The 18,770-nt window shown below is 42.3% G+C and overlaps 3 protein-coding genes and 1 long non-coding RNA gene across 4 annotated transcripts in view; 2 read left to right on the top strand and 2 right to left on the bottom strand.

Moving 5' to 3' along the window:
• Positions 1 to 720: 720 nt before the first annotated feature.
• KCTD9 (potassium channel tetramerization domain containing 9) lies at positions 721 to 10,094 on the top strand. Its single transcript, XM_082779625.1, has 12 exons — positions 721 to 810; positions 2,441 to 2,562; positions 3,236 to 3,279; positions 3,455 to 3,551; positions 4,049 to 4,107; positions 4,553 to 4,681; positions 5,306 to 5,373; positions 5,476 to 5,571; positions 6,005 to 6,154; positions 6,531 to 6,636; positions 6,897 to 7,030; positions 7,820 to 10,094. Exons 1-12 carry the CDS (start codon positions 763 to 765, stop codon positions 7,934 to 7,936), a joined length of 1,170 nt encoding a protein of 389 aa, XP_082635751.1. The 5' UTR covers positions 721 to 762; the 3' UTR covers positions 7,937 to 10,094.
• A 3,209-nt stretch (positions 10,095 to 13,303) lies between these two features.
• Positions 13,304 to 16,220, top strand: GNRH1 (gonadotropin releasing hormone 1; the record flags this gene model as incomplete). Its single annotated transcript, XM_082779626.1, has 3 exons — positions 13,304 to 13,444; positions 14,140 to 14,235; positions 16,179 to 16,220. The coding sequence occupies 3 exons, from the start codon at positions 13,304 to 13,306 to the stop codon at positions 16,218 to 16,220; spliced, it is 279 nt and encodes a 92-aa protein (XP_082635752.1).
• LOC309887708 lies at positions 14,897 to 16,492 on the bottom strand. The gene is made up of 3 exons (XR_014319086.1): positions 16,367 to 16,492; positions 15,517 to 15,569; positions 14,897 to 14,998 (listed from the first exon to the last, which is right to left on the bottom strand). It is a non-coding gene; the product is annotated as an uncharacterized lncRNA (long non-coding RNA).
• A 1-nt stretch (position 16,493) lies between these two features.
• DOCK5 (dedicator of cytokinesis 5) overlaps positions 16,494 to 18,770 on the bottom strand; it is an 85,111-nt gene continuing 82,834 nt past the window's right edge. Inside the window, exon 53 of the transcript XR_014319085.1 lies at positions 16,494 to 16,516. The gene's annotated coding sequence lies outside the window, so the exon portion shown is untranslated. The remainder of the gene's footprint in view (positions 16,517 to 18,770) is intronic.

Below are 18,770 nucleotides of genomic sequence, written 5' to 3'. Positions count from 1 at the left end.
GACACCCCCTTCCCGGGGGTTGTACAGAGACGGGGCTGGGCGAGGGGTCCATGGCGACCCTTGCAGGGACAAAAACCCTCATCGCGGTCCCCTCTGAGCCCCCCAACCCCTCATGGGCCCCTTAGCACCAGTGGACCCCCTCAGAGCCCCCCCCCGTCCCCTGAGGGTCCCCTCAGCGCCCCCCGCTCCCCTCAGGGTCCCCTCAAGATCCCCTCAGCGCCTCGCCCCCCTCACAGCCGCCTCACCGCCGCCGCCGCCCGCCTCTCGCGTTCAAACCGGGCCGCCCCACCGCGTATCCCTCCGCGCCTTCCCTTCCTTTGGCTCCCCTCCCTCACAGCCCGCAGTCACCGCGGCCCAAGGTTCTCGGGGACAAAGCGACCACATCGGGACCCAGCCGAGCCGCTGCCCCCGTCCCCCGGAGCCGGTAGAGGGGGTAGGGTTTGGGGACTCTTTGACAAGCTCCGTGCGGAAGGATCAAGAACCGTTACAGCCGGGACGCAGCACCGCTTTGAAATAACCGCCCCTCTGACGCCCCGCACGTGACCGGGCGAGCCAATCGCAGGCCACGCTCGGCGTCGAGCCACTGTATGCAAATGCCACAGCTCTCTCCTCCGCTGATTGGCAGCCGGCAGCGCTCCGCCCCGCCTCCCCTCCTCCTATTGGCCGTCGGGCGGGGCGGGGCGGGGCGCCGATTGGGCGCGGCCGCTGTCGCTCGGGCGCCGCGCTTCCGGGTTCGTGCAGCGGGAGGAGCGGGCGGGCGGCATGCGGCGGGTGACGCTGTTCGTCAACGGCAGCCCCCGGAACGGGAAGGTGCGGCCGGGGGGGGGGCGGGCAGCGGGACGGGGGGATGAGGGGATGAGGGGCTGAGGAGGCAGGGAGCCATGGGGTCAGGGGACCAGGGAACTGTGGCTGCAGGGAGCCAGGGGATAGGGGACTAGGGGGGCCGTGGGGAGCCAGGGGGAGCCAGGGGACCGAGGAGCCAGGGGACTGTGGAGTAAGGGAGTCAGGGAGCCAGGGATTTATGGTATAAGGGAGGCAAGGAGCCAGGGAATAAGGGAGGCAGGAAGCCAGGGGACCAGGGAATAAGGGACCAAGGTGCCAGGGAACCACGGAGTAAGGCAGTCAAGGAACCAGGGAATAAGGGAGTCAGGGAGCCAGGGAACTATGGAATAAGGGACCAAGGAGCTAGGGGATAAGGGAGCCAAAGAGCCAGGGAACCAGGGGATAAGGCAGCCAAGGAACCAGGGAATAAGGGACCAAGGAGCCAGGGATCTATGGAATAAAGGAGCCAAGGAGCCAGGGAGCCAGGGAATAAGGCAGCCAAGGAACCAAAGAGCCAGGGAATAAAGGAGTCAGGAAGCCAGGGGACCAGGGAATAAGGGACCAAGGTGCCAGGGAACCAGGGAGTAAGGCAGCCAGAGAATAAGGCAGTCAGGGAATCAGGGAATAAGGGACCAAGGAGCCAGGGATCTATGGAATAAGAGAGCCAAGGAGCCTGGGAACCATGGAATAAGGGAGTCAGGAAGCCAGGGAACTGTGGAATAAGGGACCAAGGAGCCAGGGGATAAGGCAGCCAAGGAACCAGGGAATAAGGGACCAAGGAGCCAGGGATTTATGGAATAAGAGAGCCAAGGGGTCAGGAAACCATGGAGTAAGGCACCTTGGAATAAGGGAGTCAAGGTACCAGGGAGTAACTGGGGTTGGAGAAGAACTCCAAGGTCCTGCTGGTAGAGGGGGGAAGCTGCTCTACCTGCCACAGAATGGCTGCGCCTGCAGTGCTGTGCTGGGTCCTTGACACAAGGATGTGGAGGTGCTGGAGTGTGTCCAGAGAAGGGCAGCGAAGGGCCTGGAGCACAAGGGCTGTGAGGAGCAGCTGAGGGAACTGGGGTGTTTGGTCTGGGGAAGAGGAGGCTCAGGGGGACCTCATTGCTCCCTACGGGTACCTGAAAGGAAGCTGTGGGGAGCTGGGGGTCGGCCTTTTCTCACAGGTAACTGTGACAGGACCAGAGGGAATGGCCTCTGGTTGTGCCAGGGGAGGTTTAGGTTGGAAATGAGGAGACATTTCTGCTCAGAAAGAGCAGTCAGGCACTGGGACGGGTTGCCCACGGAGGTGGTGGCATCACCATCCCTGGGGGTGTTCAAGGAGAGGTTGGGCCGGGTGCTTGGGGACGTGGTTTAGTGGTGACAGTGGTGGTAGGGGGATGGTTAGACCGGGTGATCTTGGAGGTCTTCTCCAACCTTAATGATTCTGTGAAATTTTGCTGGTTTCTTTAAAAGCTACGTGGTAGTAATATCTCCTGAGTGATCACAGTGCAGGTTGAGCCCAACCTGCACACAACTAGCATGGGAACACCTTCCTTCCCCTGTCAGAAGGGGGTGAGGGCCCTGAAAGGGCAGAGCTGGGCAAAAGGGGGTCTCCAGCTGCCTCTCTCCTCCCCAGGTCGTGGCCGTGTATGGCACTTTGTCAGATTTGCTGTCTGTGGCTAGTAATAAGCTGGGAATAAAGGCGACCAGTGTTTACAATGGAAAAGGCGGACTCATTGATGATATCGCGTTGATTAGGTAAGGTTTATCCAGTAAAACTCAAATCATGGACATGGACTAAGAGACTTAATAGCCTGTCAGTGCTCTGACCTTAATCAATAACAAGAGCTTTCTGTCAAAACAGATCTCACCATTTCCAGCCAGTATCCTCAAAGGTGCTTTCACCTCCAGGCAAAATAATGCTCTCTGTGGAACTTCAAAGCGTTTCTATTTTGGTGAATCAGAATTTGACACGAGCTGCATTTTATGCCTTTTAACATCCCTCTGTGTTGATTCAGGGTGCAATGAATGCACCAGCAAAGTCCCACTGTTCTTTCAGCAATGGGATGAGTTTTTTGTGGTTTTTTTTTTTTTTGAAAAGGAGACAAACTGTAGCGTTGTTTTGGTTTGGTATAATCCACCCAGAGTGGGGAGAAAAGTAACTCTTCTAAAATTAAACTTGTTGAGTAACAAAAGTGATTCCTACCTGATGGATACAGATATCTATTGGTAGCATCTCTAGTGAAGTTGACAGTACTGCAGTCCCCAGGAACCTGCAAAATCAGGACAAAAATCAGATACTGAAGTTCTAATTAATGGCCACTGGTTATCATTTATCTGAAAGTGATCAGGAAGGGGTCTTACTGTCATTTAGATGAAAAAAGATCTATGCTTAATCTTTTTTTTCTTATCTTTCTCTTCCCTCTTTCAGGGATGATGATGTTCTGTTTGTCTGTGAAGGGGAACCATTCATTGGTAAGTCTCTGTAATTCTTGTTTGACCTCTTCTTTAATGGAAAGAGGGTTTGGTTTGCTTTAGGTGAATTTAAAAAAATAATTTTCTGCAGTTTTCAGAAGATATCTGTTATCACATGAAGGGTTTTGAAATAGTCACCATTTTTCTAATAATTGTTGTGTTCTCACCTGTGTAGATCCTCAGACTGATGCGAGACCTCACGAGGAACTAACTGGATCGCACACAGACTGGTTAACACTCAATGTTGGAGGCCGATACTTCACCACGACACGGTAAAAATGGGACTAGTTTGGCTTCTGAAGGACTTGATTTCAGTGGTTACAGCAGCTGGCTTAGGTGGTGAGGCTCTGGATGCTCTTGAGAAAGAGCTACAAAAATCATTGACTGTTTAGTAGGAGGCCTTTGACCTCTGCAGCTTTTTTGGTATTAGGCATTTGCTACTGCAGTTTTGCAATAATTCAACAGTTTACATGTGTGGTAAAACTGGCAGAAAGCCTGAACGGGCCTGGATTTATCCCTGGAATATTTCAGATAACTAAGTGCTTTGTATTTAAAATACGTTTGAGATACCTTTGAGGTCAGAAATGTATTTTGTTATTGCACTGTATGAAATTAAATCAGTTTAGTGTTGTAGCTGTTGGAATTTATATTGCACACCGTTACTACCCTCAAGCTGCCAAAGGCAGGAAATACGTTGCAACCAGCAAGTGTGTTTCTTCAGCTAAACTTTCCACTGTAAAAATAAAATTGCACTGCCTCTATTTTCTAGGAGCACTTTGGTGAATAAAGAACCTGACAGTATGTTGGCCCACATGTTTAAAGATAAAGGTTAGTGTCTTAAAATAAAATTCACCTTTTAAGCTAACAAATTAGCAGAGTAGGTAAAAGGCACTGTCAAGTTGAAGCTCTTGTTCATATGTTTGGGGTCTTTTTATTTTTATTTTAGATTTTCCTCTTTTTGTTGTGTCTTGATGTTTTGTCACCAGGATCAATGGGCAAACACTGTACAAAGCAGGGGCAGAGTAAAATCTTAATGCTGCTTTTATTCTAGCAATGGTTCTTATGCATGTGGTGAAATATGCTCTAGTTATTTATAGCAGGAGAGAGTTAGAGGTAAGGGGATATTGTCCCCTCACTGTTACTTTCCTTCCTTTTCTCTAAAAAAACACCCTTGCAACTGGAAAGTACCCCCTTGGCAGTAACAATCTGAAACTGAAGCAAATGCTTTTCTATTAATATATCAAACTTAATGATATGTGTTTTGTGGAAACAGATGCTTGGGGAAATAAGCAAGATCATAGAGGAGCATTCCTAATTGACCGCAGTCCAGAGTATTTTGAGCCAATTTTGAACTATTTGCGTCACGGACAGCTCATTGTAAATGATGGCATCAATTTGCTAGGTAAGTATTACCTGGATGGCATCTCCTCAATTATTACTCTTTAGAAGTCAAACTATGCCCTCCAGTAAACATGATGAAATCACTGGCACTTTTTATATGATTATCTAAATGTTTGGGATTTTTCTATGGTGACTTTACTCTCGAGGAATACAGTTCCACACCTTTGGTTTAAGAAATTGTTTAAGCTTACCTTGAGAGGATTAAACATCCCATACTTAATTAATATCTGGCCATAATTTTGGATTTGATATCTTTAACTTAATGCTGGTGTTGGAAACATCCTCTCTGATTCATTTTTTCCTTTTAGCACAAGCAAGCTCGCTTTTCCTCTGTCTGCTTATATGTAGCATACTGTGTGTGGCTGACAGTTTTATTAGTTCATGCATTTGTTAGAGATTCCTTCAACTTTAGCAAGTGATCTGTTTCTCTTTTAGTGTAGCTTAAATAAGAGTTCTAACAAGTGGGGAAATTAGACGGAACTGATGCTCTTCCAATACTAAGGATGGATTAGCAAAGTTTCTGGTCTGTTGTTGGTGTGGCTGTGTGCTGCTTGGCCAGTAAGGGAAGAGTGGTATCTTGTTTAACGGCTCCTTGTAATTAACAAGTACTGCTTTGTTTTGTTAGGTGTTTTGGAAGAAGCCAGGTTTTTCGGTATCGATTCACTAATTGAGCACCTAGAAATAGCTATTAAGGTAAGTTGCTTGCTTTTATACATGAACGTGCATCTCCTGTTCTTCCAGGCAATATATAACTTAGTCCTATCTGTATTAGCTCTTAAACAATTCTCTCAACAGAATTCACAGCCAGCAGAGGATCATTCTCCTATATCTCGAAAAGAGTTTGTGCGATTCCTGCTGGCAACCCCAACCAAGTCTGAGCTGCGATGTCAGGTATGAAAATGCAGACTTTGTCTCGTTCTGTGGTGTTGGTGTCAGGTGGTAAAATATCCTGCAGCACCATGTGATAAATAACACAAAGTTCAAATGGTTCCCCACCTTCTCTTTTTAATTGAATTTTGAGTCCAAGCTGTGGCAGAGTGACTGTAATAGGAAATCTGAATGCTCTGTTTGGACCACTTTCCTTCTTGAGGTTGAAGGTTTCCTTGAGAAACAATTTAAGTTGTTCTATGTAACTAAGATTGGCTTGAATAACCTAAGCCAATGCTTTAGAGCTTTGCATTTGCATTAGTCTTATGTAATAGAATAGGTGGTCCTGTTGTGTACATCTGTGTGTACATACATCTCTGTGTGTGAGTCTTTTAACAACTTCTTGTGGTCTGAGCTGCACCTCATTTTCCGTAATTTTGGGGGTTTTTGTTTTTAGGGTCTCAATTTCAGTGGAGCAGATCTTTCACGACTAGATCTTCGCTATATAAACTTCAAGATGGCCAACCTAAGCCGTTGCAACCTAGCGCATGCCAACTTATGCTGTGCCAATCTTGAAAGAGCTGACCTCTCTGGATCGGTGCTCGATGTAAGTAAGAATTGTTATGTCTTGGAAAGTCTGGGATATCATTCCTTTATTTTAAGGAAAGGGGAAACAAGCAGATAGATGTAAAACATAGTTCTTCAATATTTCTGATATTCTAGTTAGATTATTTCAAAAGCTTAGAAGCTATCTTAATAGGTAAAAAAATAAAAATAAAAAAAAAATCCTACCCCTCTGTAGGGAAGAGGAGACAACCTGCCTTCCTGACGATGAAGTAATATTATGGCAAGTTTTCACACTGTCTCACAGTAACAAGGCTGTTGTACTTTAATAGACTAACTTCCTAAACAGAAATTAAGACTACAAGGTGACCATTTTTGGCATTGTTCATGAATCTCATCGATGCATTTATCTCCATCAGTGTGCAAACCTCCAAGGGGTAAAGATGCTGTGTTCCAATGCAGAAGGAGCATCTCTAAAAGGGTGCAATTTTGAAGATCCATCAGGCCTTAAAGCTAATTTGGAAGGTAAGGAGTTCTGCCTGTTTCGAAACTGAACCATATTTGTTTTAAGTTCCTTATGACAGATTCAGCCATAGTTTGTGCAATGCATCCTTACATGAGAAGAGGCCATGTATGCAGGACTGAGTATGCAACTATTAAACTCCAAGTTCTGCCTTGACCTCTATCAATTTACATGGCTCTGAGCAAGCATCTTTCTGGAGTTGCTGCATTTCTGACTCTTCTTCTTGGTAAAAATGACTTTTTTTTTTTTTTTTGCATTCTAGGTGCTAACCTGAAAGGTGTTGACATGGAAGGCAGTCAAATGACAGGAATTAATCTCAGAGTGGCAACACTGAAAAACGCAAAACTAAAAAACTGTAATCTTAGAGGAGCAACTTTGGCAGGAACTGATTTGGAAGTGAGTTATCGTTAATTCTATATACTAAATAGACAACTGATAAAATTTGGGGAATTGTTGGCTTTTGGCTGATTCTCTACCTCCATACTAGACAGAATGTAGTAGTCTTTTCGTTAGTCTTAGTAAGATATGGATTATCTAGAAAATCCTATTTCATTCTTGCCTCAGTTTGGAAGATGTGTCTGAAGACTTGGATTTGCAGTGTCTCAAAGCCACAGGAATGGCTTGCATCTTCTCCAAAGTGAAGCCTGGAAATACTGCTAAACTTAACTCTTAGTGTGAGGTCATGCCAACACTGAGGAGAAGTGCAGGTGCATGTTCTGTTTGTATTTTCTCCTGGTATGTCATTTGTAGAGTAATAATGGAATCTTACCCAACTGTTGGCACATTGTACGCTCCTCTCACTGTTGCTGTAGAAAGACAAACTGGCTCGTTTCAAGCTATGTACAGTAGCAGTTCTTCCTCAAGTTCTAGAAAAGCATTCAGTGCAGTACATGATGAGATCTCAAGAGGCAGCTTTCTTCTACCATTGCTTAACAAGCAGTGGTAACTCCTGGAAGGCAATTTGATGTAAAGAGTGTAAGTCTAACAACTTAAAAAATAAATCCAGTTCCTACTATGAGAAGCAACCACTTTCTTAAAAGAAATAACTCAAACTACACTAGAGTGATACACTAAAGGAAGTTAAAATTAAAGAAGTGGACATGGCTTCTGTATAAATACAGTTAAGGTTTTGATCAAAGTTCTGTACATATTCAACTAATACTTAATCTTCCTTTTGTTCTTTAGAATTGTGATCTTTCAGGTTGTGATCTACAAGAAGCTAATTTGAGGGGATCTAATGTAAAAGGAGCTATTTTTGAAGAGATGCTGACACCTTTGCACATGTCTCAGAGCGTCAGATAGGGAAGAGAATATGCTGAAGAGGAAGGAATCAGAACATTTGTGACTTTCTTCACCTCCTCCCCTTGTTAAGTTAGAAGTAATGGTTATTAGATGACTTATATTTGCAGTAGTGCCTAAGTAAACTCTTTGATCACTTTTTGGGGAGGGAGCTTTAACTGAAGAGGTAGAAACAGGTACTGTTTCTGCTTCTGAACAGAGTGAGGAAGGGGGCTGGTTCTAGGACCAGAATGTTTGTGGGTTTTTTTTTTTTTTTTTTTTTTTTAAAGATTCATTGTTTAGCATTGCCTCACTTTGGAATGCGTTTTAATTTATAAAGCACAATATATGCAATTCTATTTATTAAATCTGTAGCTGCAATATGAATAGAAAATGTTATTCATGTATAGTAGCAACGAAGTTCAGGTTTACAGTTATTACAGTTAGTGTATTTACAGTTAGTTTCTTCATTCATGCACAGTGTATTAAATGACTGATGTGGTTTAGACAATGTCCACAGGCTGTTTTCAGGTACTCTTTTCTTTTGGGGTGAAAACAGTAGTTAACTGTCATCATAGGTAACGTATTGCCTTGTAGTAGTTAGAATTCAGGTATTGAACAGCTTTATCATCATCTAAAATGTGCTGTGGAAGCCTTCCACTGAAGGGATCTGCATATGCAGCAGATCAAGTTATAACAAAAACGCCCCCATCAGAAGTTGTATGGCTTTCTTAATCCTTTCTGTGTTAGTATAAAATTGCACTATCAATCACAGCTGCTAAGAAACATGCTGTTGCTTTTAATTGTCCTATCCACTCCCAACCTGGAGTACCTGTCGATGTTTCATTCTTTGTGGGAACTTAAATGTGTGTAAGAAAATACAATCCACTCTCACCAAAGTAGAGATAGGCATTGGGGCCACAGCACTTACTCCTTTCTCCCCTGTCGTGACTCCAGTATATGAATAAATGGCACCCCTTTCGCCTCAATGTACTATGCAAATACTATTGTACACTGAATCCTTGAAAGCATGAGCATAATCCTTTCCCCAGCCAGATCTTAATATACCACTTTGGGCCTGCTTGAAGTGGCTGTAAAAGCCTCTTGCATGGGGCAAAGCGCCCTTTCCACAACTGCTTTACCTGTGAGCAAATATGGAACTATGACTTCTGCAGTGCAGAAAGCCTCTCAGCATTTCTTTAAGTGGTGGTGCACTTCGTTTAATAAGCTGTTTCTGCTGTAGTATCAATCTAGTTCTCATCTAACAAAACATTTATTTTCTATACAATCAAAAAGCACATGAAGAAACTATACCAAAAAAAAAAAAAAAGGTGCATCAAGAACTCATACCTCAGATGCTTACTTAAAATACCCCAAAGTTACAACTAACATTGAATTTAAGGAAATGCAGCCGTTACTGGAAGCTAAGAACAAATGTATCCTAAAACTTAAAGAATGGAATACTGTTAGCAGTGGTTTGAGTTGCAGTTACTTCAGTGTGTTGCCTTTTAGGTGCAGATTTGCTGTCCTCTGAACAGAAGTCATACTGTCTCAGTAGTTGCTATGAAAATGCTGCTTTGCCGTCAATCTATAAAGGTTAGTTTATGGAAAGGTTTATGATTTGTTTGGGGAGAAGTGCAGGATTCTCCCTTATTTTCAAGTTGGGTTGACTCAGGCATATTACATGAACTTCCAGGACTCAAAATCCTACAGCCATGTGGTTTGGAATTAGGATTTCTTTTCCTTCTGGATTTCCTGGCTTCTTGAGCTGTCTCTAGGACAACGCTATAGCCTTGGTGAAATACAGCTGTAGGGAAATACTTTGATTTTGGAGTCCTGTCTCCCACCTCATCGCTTCCTTTGAGTGATGTGTATGTTGCAGAAGAAGATTCCTAGGGCTAGAGAAATAAATGAATTATTTTTCTTTATCTTATTTTCTAGCTAGCAGAAGTAAAATATTGTATGGAAAAAATATATTTTCATAATCACTGTGTATAAAATATATTTGAACTTTCACTGAAGCACTATGTTTTAAATAATCACAGCATGTGGCATCATTCATTCACAGATGAATTTAAGGTACCTCTTTTGCTACAACAAAGCTGTATGAATAGCCCAAAGTGGCATATTCAGTAATTAAAGGTTCCAGCCTAATTTAAATTGCATTAATAAAAGTGTGAAATATAAGTGTGTCTTGGTCTTTATTTAAAAAAAACAACCACACAACATAAACTCAACCTTACATGACTCTAACTTGGAAAGATAAGATATAAAAGATGCCAAAATTTAAATTTGATAGTTCCTTGTATACAAATCTAAAACTAGTGCAGCTGAAGTTGATTTTCACCTTTCATGAGCCCTTGGGGGGGACTGCTGCAGTTTCCAATGCACTCTGAGAACTTTTCCCATGTCTCTTTTCATTTTTTTAACTTGTCATTCATCTGCTTTGTCCCCACCCATCATATTTGTTTAATAAAATAGCTGAAATCAGAAGTCATTAACCACAATTTCCATAGGTATGTATGCTACTTAAGGCCCACTTCCCACATCAGAGATTATCATCACACAGTACAAGCAGCTCCACTGTGTTACTTTAATAAGGAAGTGCTAAAGCATTTCTGGATGAAAAAACAAAACTGCTTGACTTCGGTCTGTAAAGGGCTCACAGTTTCAGTCTAATAACCTACACAGTACAACAGTGACAACACAAATACAAGGCATCTGTACGGGTGTTGCAAATCACCCTGAGAGCAAAATTTGGAAAAGTGCCATTCTAAATGCAGTTTCTCAGCTACAGCACACTTCTTTGGGTTACAAATGCCAAAACTTGTGTCTTAGGCCTGTTAGTATCTAAATAGGTTCAGAAACACGTTTCCAGCACTTCTGATAGAAGAAGTCTTGATTCTTGGAACGAGAATTCACAAACCCAGAAAACCCAGATTGTCCAGGCAAGTCCTAGCCTTCCACATAGGTACTTAACTGCAGTGACAGACTTTCACACTTCCCTTCACAAACCAGAAAACTCATGCATGTGAAGGTCTGGGAGCTCTTCTGAAGGCTGTGTCAACCCTATTTTCCAGCATCCAAAAACTAAAGAGAGGTCACACGCTAGCCCCAGCTCCATACTTTGATTCCTTTTGCCAGCATGAAGCTGGCACCCGCCTGACAAAGCCAGAGCGAAGCACTCCCAGCCCTTGGAGCAGTCCCCATTCAGGCTCTGCCTCTGCCAGAATCAGTTTTGTTTGTTGGTTTCCATTACGCAGGGCTGTAAAACTATTTGTGGGCAAACAAAACCAGCTGAACTCTTTTTCCTAACCTCCCACCTCCTTTATATAACGTGTGGCTGTGGTCTGGAGTTGAGCAGAAGACATGAGAACAGCTCACTTGCCAGTGCAACTCCTGGTGCTCCTTCCGATGTGCTTCGGGAGGGCAGCTCTGCAGCTATAGGAAACCTCCTGTGAAATACAGCTGCTGAAAAATATTAAAAGCAGACTCTTGTTAGATTTAGCTTTAACTGATAGGTTAATAAGAGGTGCTAAGCAGTTACTGGGCTCCCCTCTTTAAATGCCATCCTTCAGGATGTGCAAAATCTTACGTTTAATTTGAAATAACCTTAATTGTTGCTAGGCTGATCAGAAAAGGAAATACTCTTAAAACAGTTAAAGGAAAATCTCCCTTTTCAAGTGCTCTGCCCACGCTAAGGTAACCTTTCCCCCATAGAAACAATTTTCGCAGCTTGATCAGCTCATCAGCTGAAGCTAAACGCTGGCTACTCGTGCTGTGTGTGTGCATTAGAGCAGGAAGAATTACTCTTTGCTGAAGTCACTAACCCCTCCTCACATTATTTACTTACTAAATTACATTTAATCCATTAATCTCAAAAAGGTTGTGGGGGCAGGAAGAGAGGATGTTTGAAGATTGCGAAACGTGATACACTCAATTGCACACAAAACGGTGCACAGCAAGTCCGAATAGCAGCCAGGTGGATTAAAAAATAAATAAAAAAAGATTTCTGCAGTTAAAATTACTGAATTTAAGTGCTGAATGCAAATGGCTACCAACTTTATAAAACTGCAGTGCATAAAGTTTCAAGAGCCAAAAATGCCAAAGTATTGCAATGTATACAGTCACACACGTGTGTACATTTATATTATATATATACATGTATAAATATATATATTATATATATTATATAATGTATATGTATACATATAAAATAAAGTGCCTGGGGAGTCCTATTCAAGGAAGATCCCATCTTGCAACAGAGAGGGTCCCTTCCCCATATTTCCAATCGAATAAATGTGTCTATTTGATCAGTGTAGTACTGCTTTGCACTTTATAGAGCAAAGAATATGAAGGTATTTTAATTCAAACATTAAGGAGGGGGACTTTTAAAGGAGCATGCAAAATGCTCTGTGCGCTTGTGCAATCTTAGGCTCCTGTTTATGCACCACAGGTCCGTTTCCTTCAGGTCTGATATATAGAGACTAAACTGAATTCCTCATCCATTTCAACTCCTGTAAGGCACACACATAAAATTCAAAGAGATTTTACTTAAAAGAAGTATATATATTTAGGAGCTACTGAAAGGAACGACTGTTTTCCATGGGGCAATCACAGCCAGCTAGATCTGAATGTCAGATTTACAGCCTCTTAAAAGAAAGGCTGTTACCATCGCGGCTCTTAGCGAAAACAGCTGAATTTAATAGCTACACCGGGGCGTCCCAATTATGTGCTTTATTTCTTTACATGACAGAAACATTAAGAACAAAATTGCAGTCCCCACGATGGAATTAGATGAAGTCACCTGCTGTGAAAGGTTTGGTGTTGGGGTGGTTTTATATAAAAGCAAGGCAACAAACAAACTCGCAGGACATTTTCCAACGGGGAAGAGGTGGAGTGATTCTGCAACCTCTCTCAGCAAGCAGGTAATGTGCTTGAACAACACACCACGTCCTATTTCAGTTATTCAGTCCTTAGAGATGCTTGTATTGGAAGAAATTTGCATTAGAAGATACCGCAAAGAACAATTTTTAAAGACTGCTAGAACAGAAATTGGCTGAACTGAATACATCTGTCAAATATCAACAGGGAGTTTCAGTGAACCTTGGAGATCCAGGCATTCCTAAAATTCTGAGAGGGCACTCAAAAATCCTAATTTAGATCTCCATCCAAATTCCTCAGATGTCAGATCTCTTTCTAATGAGCTAAGCCACACTTTGAGGGACTCCAAATCCAGCTGTGACTCGTGTGTAGGCACAGTGCCACTGGGGTGCAGAGGATCAGAACCGAAGATTCACTCCCAAAATGTAACATTTCCATGACTCTGTAAGATAAAAATTGAGCTTTAAATGACATTATGATCAAAAAGATGTTTTTTTCTCTCACAGAATGCAGAAGTCCAGGAAGGCCTTTGTTGGTATCCTCCTGTTTACTGTGTCTGTGGAAATCTGCTTGGCTCAGCACTGGTCTTATGGCCTGCAACCAGGAGGAAAAAGGAATGCGGACAATCTGGGAGAATCGTTTCAAGAGGTAGGTTCAGGATTGTAAAGCAACTCGTTTTTGCTTGGATCCCTCACCTGTACCAGATGCAAGCAAAAAATGCCATGGGATGGGATCAGAGGAGACTCAGGCATTACTGTCTCTCTCTCCATGTGTATCTATTATAGAAACACACATTCATAAGACTTCTTAAAGTAGTAATTGGAGAGCTGACCGTGATGTGGCATAAGGGTAAGACATTCGACTGCATTACATAAAGAACAGTACCATCTATTGCATACACAAAGCTTGGGTAGTCTTCTCTGAAGCAGAGATTGAAATTTGACTTCCAGGTTAAACCTGATCTCATCCCGTCCCTAGCTTCAGCCAATATTCCGATCAGCTGCTTTATGACAACTTTCATCCACTTCAGTGAGAACGTGGCAACAGGCAGCTGTTGTGGGATTAGATGGCAAGCACTTAAATGAAGGATTCAAACCACAAAGCAGATGTGAAAAGTTCTGTCCACCGATGCTTTTCCCATGCTTTCTAATATTTCATGTGTAGGCTCTTTTAACCACAGTTGTAACATTCTGATTTAAAGTTTGCTATAGCACAAGCGAGCACCTAGGGAAGGGGAGAATTTAAATTGTGCAGTGGAACAGTTTCATCTTTATCTGCAACTAGGGCATGGTTGCCTTAGCAGAGATATCTCTTCATGAAGGCTGTGTCCGTTCCCAATTCAGATTGCAAATGACATGGAAAAAATAGGGGAAGTGCAGAAGACGGAATGCCCTGGCTCATATCAGCACCCCCGGTTTAGTGATCTGAAGGAAGCCATGGTAAGTAACATGTTTTTTCTTTTATCACTGTGGAATACAGGGGACTAGTCCAGGCTGGGAAAACACAGGGCAGGGGTGGGGTAGGAGTGATGAAAGAAGAGGAATGTCAGCTTAGTTTGCATATGGTGATACTGGCTGAACCCTTATTATCTGCATCGTTCTCAAGTACCTTCAGTCTACAGTCCCGAACTACATGATTCTTGCTGTTCCCATTGTAGCAGTGTCATTACTCACTAAATTAAAACAAAAACAAAAACCAAAGTCAAATACATTCTATCTCCCTTAATACAAATCCATGCAGCATTCACAGATGCTTAACTTCAGGGGTGCACTTTGCAACTGAAGGATGGAGCCATATGGAAGCTGCTGCTCCCAAGGTCCCCAGACTGGGAAATGTATTTTCCATGAGATGCTCTAATGCAGTGACAGCAGAGACTTCACACTAACTGCCACAGAAAGAACACTCTCAAGCAAAAACCATGCTCTTCAAATCATACAGCAACACCTTGGTCAGGCCAGATGGCCACCACTTTCTGGGGAACGTCTCTGAGTTGTCCTAGGAGTGGAAATGCTCAATCTCTACTTCATTTTTGAATCAAAGACCAAAAATTTCAACTGCATACTCTTGCCTTTCACTGAGGAAGCTGGTCTGAATCGTTCAGAAACTCAGTAAGAGCGATGCAGACAGGTCAGTCCAACTTCTGTTTGCTTCTCACGCAGAAATCTCCTAAATTCCAGGGTTTCTTTTAGGTCATCATCAATCCTATTTGTACAGAACATAAAATGGGATCTATGCCTGTGATTCTGGCTTCCAATAGCACTACTTTCAGTACGAAGAGCCAACACTAACTTAGTATGTTTATACATTTTTTTTTTTTGGCCTACAAAAGACTATATTAGGCACGGACTGATAGCAGAAAAATTATCAGGATATATGAAATGAGTTCTTTGATGCTTTTTGCTCACTGAGGGAAACTTGGCCTTCCACTGCAGTCAAATTCTGAGGTTTGCTTGGAAACTGCTGGTAATCTTACACAATATGTGCAAAAAACTTTTAAGCCTCTGCATCTAGTGGTTACTTTGCATACTTATCCCTGTAACATAGCCTGAATTATGCGGCCTTACTTCTCGCTGCTTAATGACTTTGAAAACAAATTAAAACTTTTCCAGATGCAGGTTTTCCAATGTGACACATTCCTGGAGTTGATACAGGAATATTACGCAATGCGAGGGGAGGTGTCAGGAAATGGCCCACCCCGTGGAAAAAACTTTTCAAGTTACCTTCATCATTTCCTGGAGCAGCTGGAACTGAGCGCAAACAAAGATACACCTAGCTAAGATACAGAAGGGAAAACAATAACACATTCAGCATGTCGATCCAAAACAACTTCAGGCTTTCAACTCAGAGGTAACGACGTAAATAAATACTGAAGTAGGAGAACAGATCCAGCAGGGTGTGACACAGCACATGCCATTCTAACAGTACTAAGGTATAGAGAAAAAGGTAACAGGGCAACAATCCCACCCCAGAACACTTTTGCTTTCTTGTGTCTTGGCCAACTGCTTAAGCTCACGGACATTTGACATACTGATGCTTTGTGTAAGTTCATGCTGCTTTTCCTACACCGCTGTCAAAATGTAGTGTTCAACAGCTGTTGGGTTGCACTCCAAGAACTGCTGCAGTGGTGGGCCCATTAACAGATGTAAAGCTGGTCATGGACTTTGGGATGAAAAGGGCTATTATGAGTGTCAGTTACATTATACTGTCTGATCAGATCCCCGGGCAGGTGGTGGAGAGATCATGTCGGGTCAGATTTATGTCATTCTAATCCTCCTTCCAATGCAAACCACACTATGAATATGTTAGCATCTGACTAGGCTTTAACATTCCATCATCAAAGTTCTTTCTTTTCTTTAAAACTGGTGTATGTGTGTGCTTACAGGCAAGTCTGATTGAAGGAGAAGCCAGACGAAAGAAGATTTAAACCCACAAAGCCAAAGGAACAACGGACCCAGAATAAAATTTCAAAGCAACGTTAAAACCAGTTCCTCCTAAAATGGATTAGATTTCATTATGTGAATAAATTCTGTGAAGTTGTATTTAAGTGAAAGATGCTGTTGTATAGATTACCTGCTTAAAAGAGAACACATTCTAGTCCGGTGGTGGGGAATCAGCACCATAGGGTTGGCTTTTTCTGCAATGGAAACTCGGACACGACAGCTTTTGTTTCACACGCATGGGCAATGCCTGGACAAGGGCACTGTCTGATCTCCCCCGTCTCTGGATACAACAGCAATACAACATTAAAAATTAAGAATAAATTTACTTGGAAGGCAATTACTCTCACACATCAGTAGGCCACACATGAAAGACTTTTATATGCTTTTTTTTTTTTTTTCTTTTTTTACTGGTTCACTCATAAAAACTACATTTATATTAAAAAGGTATTTACAAAGTTTACAATAGTTAATACATTTAAAAAAAAAAAAAAACACAAGAATTTATACACCTTGCTTTACAGACTTGGTGAATCACGCGCCATTTACCCAAAGAGATGCAGACTCCATTTCCGAAGCTTGGCTCCTACTCTTTCTCCAGAGCCAGTTTAAAAGCTGTATATTTTGCTGATTCAACTGCAGAGGATTAAAAAAAAGTATTTGCAGTCTGTAGAGGTGGGTTTTGTAACTGAACCATCACACCCAGCATCTCAAAGCACTCACAAAAACACATTACACAACATCCACATTCTCCTGAATTCCAGACAAACACGTCCCGCAGTTTATCATGTCATTAAACCCTCGTAATACCAACAGTGATCGACTACATCAGTGAACACCAGGCACGCTGGGGCTGAATTTCAGAGCTGCTAAGGACTTGCACCTCTGTGCACACACACAAAAACTGCACTCTTCTTCCGAAATGCAGGTCCAACGTGTGCAGTCAGGCATGTCCCATGAGTTCAGTGACAGCCTTAAACCAGCTCAGGCCAAGGCTGCACAAACAGACGTTGTTCACTTTTGTTAAGCTCCTCCATTTCCCAACAGCCGTGACTCCTTTGTGTACACACACACAGTGCCCTGAAGGTGCTTTCCACACCTGATTTTCACACTGTACCCCCTCGGGGACTGTGCTGGGCAGGCACAGACATTAACATGACCTGGTTTTATTTATCTACTGGGGGCAGAGCACGCACCAGGAACTTAGCTCTGCTCCAACTGGGATCTTTTTACATCATAATCAGTAAAATAAACATTGTGATATACTCAAAAGATTAGGAAGAATGTTAATAGGAGCAGAATTAAGTGAACCTCATGTGCTTTTGAAAAGCCCACCTCCTACTACACAATAAATGAATCATATCTATTTGTGTATTTTTTCTTTCTGATATAGTCTTGGAAAAGCTCACCTTGGTCCACTAGATAACAGTCTGCAACAGTAAATATAAGATAGATTTTTAATTAAGGAATTGAAAAAGGGGTAGCAGTAATGGTCAGGAATGTTTTTACATTAAAAAAAAAAAAAAAAGATTACAGTTAAGCTACAGACATCTTAAACTTATTATTTCCATTTACAATTATAAAAATAAATAAGGAGAGAAAATCTGAGCCATTATTCCTACAAGCCTAACTCACTGTTCATCATGGAACGTACGCCGGGCTGCACAGTGTGAAGGTTCCCAACAACTGCTACATACACATCACAGTATTTCTGCCACTGCAGATCACAGAGCTGCCCTCACTGGAATCGGTGTCCTTTCCTAATCCACTAATCCACTGAAATGGAAAGCTGTCTGTTTCTCTCTTCCCCTGATATGGATTAGAGCCTGTAACATTTTTAAAGGAATTTATCACAGCATGACAAATTTTAATTAAAAGCTCCAGAAAACAAGTGTTGAGCATATTTCTCCAAAGAGAAAAAAAAAATCCTCTAAGACTTGAAATTTAACACTAGCTTTGAACAGCATGGCTATGAAATGGGATTAAGATTTTGTCTTCTCTGCAGACTGGATATTTAACTTTGAGATTTGTTTTATTCAGAACTATGAACTTGGTAGAAATGCTGCTGCTTGCTTTCATTTCTGGCATGCAGAGAAGCCACCATTATGGATTGTTCCCCTACTCCCATTTTCAGTACAACAGTTTAAAAGACATTGGATGACATTTACAAGATCATCTAAGAAACATGGAAAGATGTAAATGAAGCAATGAGACCTTAAATTGTCTCTGAAGATTAGATCTCATAACTTAAGTTAAAAAAAAATTAAAAATCAGAGGTCTAGTGGGGTTTCTCACAAGAGTGTGGGCACTAAATTCTGCTTAATTAAAATCAACCAGGCCCCATGGTTTTTCACACACTTAAAAGCCCAATTGCTTTAAAAATCTGACACTTGAAGATGATACTTTTTTCCAAAACTGGCGTGAAGCCCTAAGTCACTTAGGCACAGTACAGAAATTTCATCTGGTACCTCTAAGGAAACGATGCTGACTTGTATCAGCTAAGAATGCAACTCTTCAAACCTCACAGTCAGTAATGC

Source organism: Aythya marila, assembly GCF_965140915.1.
Source record: "Aythya marila genome assembly, chromosome: 26".
NCBI classification, from domain to species: domain Eukaryota; kingdom Metazoa; phylum Chordata; class Aves; order Anseriformes; family Anatidae; genus Aythya; species Aythya marila.
This window is presented reverse-complemented; position numbering and strand designations above follow the sequence as displayed.